At 37.3% G+C, this 10,114-nt stretch overlaps 1 protein-coding gene across 5 annotated transcripts in view; it reads left to right on the top strand.

Moving 5' to 3' along the window:
* The window catches only part of FGD4 (FYVE, RhoGEF and PH domain containing 4), a 219,976-nt gene that overhangs the window by 121,684 nt on the left and 88,178 nt on the right, over positions 1 to 10,114 (top strand). Inside the window, exon 1 of one of the 5 annotated variants that reach the window (XM_019625682.1) lies at positions 7,691 to 7,919. The exons of the other annotated variants lie outside the window; for them this stretch is intronic. Within the exon in view, the coding sequence (XP_019481227.1) occupies positions 7,829 to 7,919 (91 nt within the window). The 5' untranslated portion in view covers positions 7,691 to 7,828. Of the gene's footprint in view, positions 1 to 7,690; positions 7,920 to 10,114 lie in introns of those variants that run through there. 5 annotated transcript variants of the gene reach the window in all.

Raw genomic sequence — 10,114 nt, forward strand, 5'->3', positions numbered from 1 at the left:
CTAAAAACTTGCCAAATGCCTAGCAGTGTGCTATGTGCACTGTACTGAGTCTCATATAAGGGCTCAGTAATTCTTTGTAAATAAACAGATAAAGCAATTTTAGAAGGGATCTTAAATTGATAGCTCGATGTTTTCTTTGACACACCCAATGTTTCTGAGTTTTAAAATTTAAATTAAAATCATTCTTCATATTGCTGCAAGTAACTCTTAATTCATATTGTTTTGAACCTGTATCCTTACCCATTTGTGTTATCTGCCTAAATGCTACATACATTTTGCCTTTGCTAATGTGTAGAGCAGCGGTTCTCAACCTGTAGGTCGCGACCCCTTTGGGGGTAGAACGACCCTTTTACAGGGGTCGCCTAAGACCATCAGAAAACAAAAAGATATTTACATTACGATTCATAACAGTAGCAAAATTAACAGTTATAGAGTAGCAACGAAAATAATTTTATGGTCAGGGGTCACCACAACATGAGGAACTGTATTAAGGGGTCGCAGCATTAGGAAGATTGAGAACCTCTGGTGTAGAGGATAAGGATAAAGATATTCCATACCCCATAGATAGTGAGATGTTTGCTAATATAAGATTATTTATCTTGAGTTCTAGTGGTTCATGTATAAACTAACATCTTAAAGAGTATATGGATATTTTATAATCCTTAGTGTAATGTTGAAAATCTGTGTCTGTTTCATCATTATTGGTAAAGTTCACAATATATAGATTGCTAGGATAATAATTTGAAAATCTCAAGCAAGTAAATTTATAATTTATCAAGTACCATACACATGTATTCATTAAGGGCCTATATGATGGAAATGGGCTTTAAAAAAAAAAACTTAATTTCCTTTTTAAAGTTGATGTTATTTCCTGCTGCAAAGACAGGAAACTTTAAATTTTCTAAAAGTTTACTGAAATCTGGATGTACTGATATTCTTTATTTCTTTAGAATTTTCATTATTCCTGTAATATATTTCTGAGATTGCATCAGGAAAAAAAGTGCATGTTTATGTGTGTCATCATCTGTGGGACAAAAGGGAAAAAAATCAATAGAATGGGTGATTTGCAAAGATACAGTAGGATGGTACTGGTTCTATTAGGGTATCTTTTCTTTCCACATTGTAAGTTTCTCCTTTAAGAATATTTGGGCCAACACAAAAGGCCTAAGTGTCTGCTGTTACACCAACAAATTGTGCATTAGGGTCTTGGGGAAAGGAAGACAGTAATTAAAAGAAATCTGGATGAGGCAGCGAATCAAAAAAAGAGAGTAATGGAAGCCCTTCCTCTTTTCTCCCAAGTTAGTAGCAAGTGACTGGATGTGCTTTTACCCTTTATCTGACCTGGCAAGAGCAAAGCCTAAGTTTTATTTTCTTAAAGCCTCAGAGGAGCCTTTTCTGGAAGCCCACATGGTTATTTCAAAGTTGGGAAAAATAATAGTTAGGTTCCTGTGGAAATTTATGAAAAGAAAATATTTTTCTTGGCTTCCTTCTCAAAACTGGTGACTGATAGGAGGGATGTGGTTTGGGAAAGCAAAGTGGCAAGACATGAGACCAGACAGGTAAGCAGGGCACAGAGCCTTCAGGCCATACATGGAGTCTGGATTTCATTCTGAGTGCAGCAAGCAGCCACCGAGGATATATCAGCTGCTCGGTGATGAACAGTTCGGCAGGCCATAATGAAGTTTGCAAATCTGCCCCAGATGTCCTCACTGCAGACCTGAAATACAATCCTTTCCCTCCTTTGCTGCATAATGAAATCTCACTTATCCTTCAAGGTGAAGTTCGAACTCTCCATCTCCAGTGAAGGATGTAGGCTCTAGACACGTGGACGTGAGAGCATGAGACTGAAAAGACAGGTTGGTGCTGGAAACAGATGGTTTAGACCAGCGGTTCTCAACCTTCCTAATGCCGTGACCCCTTAATACAGTTCCTCATGTGGTGGTGACCCCCAACCATAAAATGATTTTCGTTGCTACTCTATAACTGTAATTTTGCTACTGTTATGAATCATCATGTAAATATCTTTTTGTTTGCTGATGGTCTTAGGCGACCCCTGTGAAAGGGTCGTTTGACCCCCAAAGGGGTCGCGCGACCCACAGGTTGAGAACCGCTGGTTTAGACTCTCCTGCATAGTGGAGGAGTTTCAGCCCTCAAGTGGGTCAGTTGTCTAGAGTAGATACTGAAGAAAAAGAAGAATGCAAAGGAACAGTACCAGCAGTAGAAAGTCTATGTAGTGAACTCAGAAGCATGAATAGGTTGGGGGCACAGCATGGACAGGTTGGGTAGCATAAATTGAGGGTGGAAAATGTTCTAGTTGCAATAATTTTTTTACTGTGGTAGAATACACATAACATAAAATTTACCATTTGAAGCATTTTTAAGTGTATGATTCTGACGTTAGTACATTCACCTTGTTCAACCACCATCATCACCATGCATCTTGGAACTCCTCCATCTTCCCCTACTGAAATTCTATATCCATTAAATAGTTGCATTAATATTTTGCTCACAATACATGGCAACCTCAGCACTAGAACCCTCTAGGTAGACATGGTCATGCTAGGTATAGATGAAAGAGATGCGGGTGAAGGACACTACATTGCTAGAGAAAGCCTTGTGGAAGAGTGACTCTGTAGTGAGGCAGGTGAGGCAGGACTGTGATAGGGAAGGATTAAGCAAAGAAGAGAAATCAACACCTACTGTCTGCCCAGCATGATATTAAGTGCTTCGTATATGTCCTTTAATGAAGCTATTAGGAGAGCTAAGAACAGATTCATCAAGAGTTTTGAGTAGGAAAGGTAGAAATCTAGGTGGTGGCAAGACTAGAATTATAGAATTTGAAATCTCATAATTAACTACTTGATGAAGTGAATGTAATTTATTTACAGGAAGTACGTAATTCTTCCATTGTAGGATGGTTACTTGGCATTGATCAAGTGGAATCCAAAGAAGTCCTGTGAAAATAATAACAGTCATAATTAAAGAAGAAGCAAACACCATATTTATCTATTAACTTTGTTTCTGCTTTGAATTTAGATAATATCAATTATCTGAGATTAGTGCAAAAGTAATTAGACAACAGTCATGCCAGGCTTAGAGAAAAGAGTAGACCGTGATGGGGAGGAAATGCCGAAAGAGAAGAAATATCTACTTAAAGTATATTTGAACATATGAAATAAGTGGTATGATCCAAGAAATCCATACAGATATGATCAGACAGGCTATAGATCAGGCATGGGGAGCAATTCCATAATTTAGGTAAGGAAAGAGTGATTTTATTTTCTAGGGTTATATATTTTTTATTGGAAGAGAATTATTAAAGTCAGATGACATTTTAGATAAAAGGCTTCTTCTCCTAAATCAAATACCTAAAATACACAAATGATCCCTAGTCACATGACATTAGAAAGTTTCCATGGCCTTCCAAAGTAGAAGAGTAATGGAATTGAATTAGAACCCACAGTGGGCAGCAGCTTAATCTAAGGTTATGTTGTCATCCATCCAGAAAACCTGGTTTGAGGGGTACTGTCTACTTTACCAATACTGTGTGGCTGGGACTTTGAACATCTAACTGAAGAATTAATATAAAACATATTAAAATAAAAAAAAAAGAATAGAGATTCTAGAATAATAGACTTGCTTTGAAGATCTGTATAAAAATAGTTTGGTACAAAAATATTCAAGCAACAGGATTTACCTGGCATGTATTCAAGAATTTCCAGGCCTCACTTCATAAAGGCTCTCAGACATGCAAAATGGAAATTATGCATCAATTGGTTGGTTTTTTAAATTAAAAAGTGTTTTTTTAAGCCAGTGAGGGAATCAGTTTAATATCAAATTGTTATTTGATTTTATTAGATTGTTACTAAAAGACTGAAGAGTGCAAAATGGGTTAAAATTCAGATTAGTTCCATAGTATGAAAATGGAGACTGCCTTCGAGTTAAACAAAATTGAGAATCAGTCTGAGAATTTTACTCCTTAGTTGGCAACTGAAAGTCAGAAGTACTGTAATTATTTTTTCCTACTCCTTGTTCTATCTGGACAAACTGAAATACTAATATGCACTTGGTATAACTATCTTGTTATTTATTACCAAAATATGTTATATTAATAAACAATTATTAAAGCAACTTTGCTGTTGGTACATGGAAGTTTTAAATTATATGACAGATGATGTGCCAGGTCGCTTTACATACAAATGGTGGGGCAGGCAACTTTGTCCCCCCCACACCTTTTTTTAAACATTGTAGATTAATAAATTTTAATTCAGGAAGCACAGGTTGCATGGTAAAATTTTTGCTTAAATTATTTCCATTAGAAATGATCTATTGAAAAGAATACAGGTAGGCTTTAATAAAAAGTAAACTAACTTCAATACAACGAAAAAACAAGTGGTTTTGAAGTACCATGTGAATGTTTGGAAGAAATAACCCGTTCTTCTAGGAGAAGCATAAAGAACAAGGTGTCAGCCCATTGAGTTTTCTGTGCACGGTATTTTGTGAATAGCCGTAAGTTGGTTAGCATGGATGTTAAATAATTTTCAGGACTGATATCTAGGACAAATAATCTTTTACTACATTACCTAAACATTTCTTTGAAAGTTCCTTTTAATTATTCTATTATAAACCTCAATTGTTCACAAATAGAATTTGTGTGAGGCGCTAATTAGGTCAGTTTTGGATTTTTCAAATTATCAAATTATTTTTTATGTTTCAGTTGCAGTTGACATTCAGTCTTGACATGAATTCTTTATATCCTTAGTTATAAGAGTACGGTTCAGGTGGTCTTCAGGTGGGTTCTCCAGGGTGATTGTTCTATAATTCAGTTGTAATTTTGATGTGGTCATGGGAGAAGGCGAGTTTAATGTTTACCAACTCTGCCATCTTGACTGGATGTCTGTCAAGATTTTTTTAAGTCACAGGAAATGGGTACAATGAACCAGTGATTATCTCTACTTTTTATGATGCGAAAGACAATAGACATACCAAAAATCATTTAGTTTTGAGTGTATAATATCCAAGGCAAACATTTATTTCATAGCCTCTTGCTTTTTAAAGAATAAATTACTTTAGGGCCGGCCAAGTGGCTCAGTTGGTTAAGAGCTCGCTCAAGAGTTTGAGCTCTGAGCAACAGCGGTTCGAGTCCAGCCCGAGCTGAGCAGCCGCTGAGCTGCCAACAGGTAGCAGGATGGCTCAGCTTAAAAAAAAAAAAAAAAAAAAAAAGAATAAATTACTTTTATTGGCTACTAATTTTTTAAATTTAAGGGATAATTTCTATACAGTGAAATTCATCCTCTTTTGAGTACGATTCTGTATTTTGACAAATGTATGCAGTCATGTAACCACTACCATAATGAAGATATAGGACGTCCAATCACCTTTGAAAATTCTGTCACATCCTTTTGTAATCGGTTCCTCCCTATATCCCCTGCAGCCTCAGATCTATTTTACGTTCCTACAGGCTTGCCTTTTCCACTACAGGCTTGCCTTTTCCAGAATGTCATATGGAATAACATCTAAGTAGCCTTTTAGAGGTTGACTTCTTTCTAATGCACGTGCGAATGTCCTTAGCTCAGTCATTGTTATTGCTGAGTGTTAGGTCTTTATATGGATTTACCACAGTTTGCTGATCCATTTGCTAATTGAAGGACAACTGGGTGTTTCCAGTTTTTGGTGATTATGAATAAAGCCTCTGTAAACATTCTTGTACAGATATTTGTGTGAATGTTAGTATTCATTTCACTTGAATAAGTACTGAGGAATGTGAAGGCTGCATCATATGAAAGTGAGTGTTTAACTTTATAAGAAACGGCCATGGCTACTATTGGGAAGCTTGGAATTTAGTTACAATTTTGTGGTAGATGCTGAATATAATTGCAGATTATTCATTTGGAGACAAAGAGAGTCAATGATAATAGTTATATTTTATTTTAATTATCACTTTCTAGCTGCAAATCATATTTTGGTTTTCTGATTTTCCTCTATAAAGATTCAAAAGTGGATGCCATTATATCTTAATTTATTGTGTAAAAGTGAATTAAATTTCTTGAAGATGGTTATTTCACTAGTGTTATTGAACAAGATTTTTAACCTCTTAAACCTCGTTTTCTCTTCTGCAAAATGGTAATAAATTGTTATTCCTTAACTTAGCTGTATTATTCCTTTTACAGAAGAATGGTTCTCTTCTGTAAAATAGTGATAAATTATTATTACCTTACAGTGAGGATTTAATGAAATGGAAGGTGCTTAATGTAGCACCTGGCACACAATAAATGTTTGCTATAAAAAAAGAAAACGTTTTTGTTTGAAAACCAACCCTGAGATTATAATTTAAACATTGCTATCAAAGCTCAGGAAGCACAGAAGTTGGGGCATTTTTATGACAGGAAAACATTCTGCTTTCTACATTACTGAAACTTGCCAAGGCTAAGTGGTCTTGGAATCAGATATAAACAGTTTTCCTGCCACAGTGAAATTTAAACACGGGTAGGATTTGCGAAGGAAATAAAAGACAATCCAGGTTTCTTCTTTCTTTGACTCCTTTTCTCTAATGTCCATTCTTTTCAGATTAGTCATAAAATATTCGTGCCTAATATGCAAACAGACTTATTAAGAATTATCAAGTTGATAACCCTACTTCCTGATGAACAGTTACTCCAAGTCCCATTTGAATGTGTACCTAAGGCCCCCTCATACCTCAGCCTGAGTGTTGTCCCCCTGCCTTGACTTGAAGCAATTTCTAAGCAGGTGCAATTGAACCAGAGCTTTAGGCCATCTGTGAGTTGAGTAATGACTCCAAATGAGCAGGCCTCTGCCCCAGTGGCTCTCCTGGAGTGGTCCCCCTGGAGTGGTCCCTAATGTGCAGTCCTAGAGCAGCAGTGTCAATGTCCGCTGGGAACCTAGGAGGAAAGCAAATTCTGGGACCCGACCACAGACCGGTTGAATTCAGCTCTGGAGATGGGGCCAGGCAATGTGTGTTAAAATGCCATCCAGGTAACCTGGTGCACCCTACAGTGAGAACCACTGCACCTGGACACACCGAGGAGTGGGTTGGAGAGATTATTTTCCACCGTATGGGTGATGATGTCTATAGCCGAGTTACTTCATTGTAATATGATAAATATTGTAATTGACATTTTCTCATTTTTCAGGGCTATGAGAAAATTTTAGAGTACTGATTAAATGATACAAACTGATAAAGACATAAAAATGAGGAATAAGTGCTTTACCAGTTAAACAGTGTTCTGAAATAACATGTAGAACTTGGTTTTCTTAGGAAGTTTATGAGTAACGTTTATTCACTTCGCACTGTTAATTCACCAAGATTAATGAACTGCATTAAAATGGAAAGTCATAGTTGGCAAAATAGCATTTGGAGATCATTCAGCATGACATTTTAACATCTTTAAGCCTATGAATCCGGAATCTGTAACCTCTGGTCCAGCGCATGGACTCCGTTAAAGTAGAAACAAACTGTTTTCATTTTGGCTTTTTTAGAGCATTACTAATGGTGAAGGAATTAGTCAAGTTGTAAACCATCCCATTCCCAAATGTGCTTCCAGTGCACTTGAAGCTTCCATGTGCCTCCATTGTTGTTTATTTTACTGTAATAAATAGAAGTCTCTCCATCCTCACATACTTGGTCTCATGAAAAACACTGCAGCAGCCCTTCCTCTGGGGAGGTGTGGCATATTATGCATGAGGCTGTCTCTGAGCACGGAGGTCTAAGAATGCCCTGAAGTAAAAAGTGCTCGATCTGAGCTGCTGGCTGATGAGTGTGATCTCCAATCTATCAGAGGCTTAAAAGCCAGGAGTGAGATTTTATCACATGAACTTTAAAAGAATAAAGCTAAATATTTTCTTATCAAACCAGAGTAGGCTCATTATCAGTATATGTGAAATCATGTCCACTGATCAAGGTAAGTGGTTTCATTTTCTAGTGTATCTTTCTCTTGTTTTTGTTTTTGGTTTTGTTGTTGTTGTTTGTGTGTGGTTCAGCTTGTAACACAGCATGCTGAGGGAGACTGAAGAAGAGTTTTGTTTTGTTTTGAAGTTAATAAGGTTCACATTTTTTTCAGTTTTAACGTTAAAAATATGTACTGTGTTCATCGGGGTTGACCCTTCCTGGAGGCTTCTTCTGGGCTTGCGAAATACAAATTTGTTTAATAGTTCTGTTTTCTCTGACTCATTCTTGGTAACATTTAGACAAGTTTGAAAAATTCAGTCACTGAAGGGAGGAATGCAGAGAAAAAAGCAAAAGTTTCCTTTTTTCCCTCTTCTGTTTCTGGTGTTGAACAAAGCTAAGAAATGTTTACCAGTAATCGTTTTCTAGTGCTACTGCATGGAAAGCTGTTCTGTTCAAAGTCCCCACCACCCCTATCTCCTTGTTTTAGCAAAGTTCAGGGGAGGACCTGTGACTCATTTTTCCATGTAAGATAACATTGTAGAGACAGGCATGGATTTGTTATTTTAAATTGTTAGTGGTATGAAGCCACTGCTTTTTCCTCCAACATTCTACAGTCTATCAATGAGAAATTGATTCTTTGAAGGAGGGATGAAATGTTACACTGTGGCATAAATGTAATCATGTGACAGGAAATTTCTGCTAAAAATATTTTGAAAAAACCGAAATCGGTTCATTTTGTGGAGCAGCAGTTTTCCCTTTGTTTACTGCACGGATACTAAACCTTCCTGAAGAATGTCTACACTGCTAAACAAGATGAACCGAACCTTAGAACCGGCAGTCTTCACAGTTACCAGTCTCTTCCTTGTGGTGTCACTCCTTCCTTCTTTTGGCCTTAGAGGGGCTTGCGCTTGGTGGAAGCTCCGGGTGAGATTGGTCCCAGTACCGCAGCATGAAGCTGAGGCTCCCTGTGCAGCCGCATAGCCTTGGCTGGCTCTGTTCCTGGGCTCTCACAGTGGCTGGAGATTGAGTAGCCAGCCCCTTCTTCCTCCATCATCCAGGCAGAAGCCTCCATTCCTTTGCAGGGGTTCCACTATTGTGGCATAAAGTTCAAGGGTTGTGTGATCTCTCCATGGTTTACCATTGCACTCTAAATATGACCATTTTTAAAGTGGCAAAAAAGAAGTATTTTCTTTCTCCATCAGTAAAGTTCTCTTTTTCCCTGAAACAGCTTCTGCCCCATTCTCATTCCATCTTCAAACACTTTGGAATGATTGGAGAGAATCAATATTGCCTCCTAGAAGGCAGCTCTCAACTGGAGGGAGAACTGCTACTCGAATTTTCTGTGATAATGGACAAACTCCCTGTAGTGAGTGACCACTACAGTGATGTGGGTTTTAAAAGTTCCTTCTAAGGTTTTGAAACTAAAAAGACATTAATTATAGCACTTCCTGTACACACTACTGAGTTGTTTTATTGCCCAAGTTGCCTAAGAAAAGAATTTTAAATATGCACATTTAGTGTACATGTTATTTGCAAAACTTTTACCTTTTTTTTAAAACTTTAAGAAACTTTCCTTTTTAAAAACCTATGTTGGTAGGGAAACTCACATGAAAACTCAACAGTGAAACATAGTGTGAGGAATGACTCAATAGGAAGTATTGTTCCCTCTTTGTAGGGTTGATAAGATGGTTTCTGATATTCACCAAACTATATGTAACTTAAATTGCAATCCAAGATTAAGATTTAAATTTGACCAGCTCTCCCTAGACAATGGAAAACTCATTCCAAAAATAAAATGGCTTTTTCTTAGGGGCTTGAGGACCTTTCCATCCCTGCCCCCTCTGATAATCACCCCCTCTGATCTACTCTCTGATAATCACCTTTACTCTCTGTGCTCTTTCTTTATAAAACAGGGAGCTAATTTTTATGAGTCTGAAATAATATTTTTAGAGGTCTCCACCCTGATTTAAATATGTTCTCTTATTGATCCCCTACCACCATATCTGTTAAGCTCTGCTTAGATGAGATTCTTCAAGGTATTTATTTTTCCTTTGCTAATTGACCCAGGGTCTGTAGTTGATTGGTCATATGTTGAAGCAGGTAGAAGCAAAATACCTTTGAGAAGAAAAATAGTGTTAGTTGTGGAAGTTGGTCATTCTGCATGGCGATTAATAAAACCTGGCCTGGGGAAAACCACTCTTTACCCCT

Source organism: Hipposideros armiger, unplaced genomic scaffold (genome assembly GCF_001890085.2).
Source record: "Hipposideros armiger isolate ML-2016 unplaced genomic scaffold, ASM189008v1 scaffold_638, whole genome shotgun sequence".
In the NCBI taxonomy this organism is placed as follows: domain Eukaryota; kingdom Metazoa; phylum Chordata; class Mammalia; order Chiroptera; family Hipposideridae; genus Hipposideros; species Hipposideros armiger.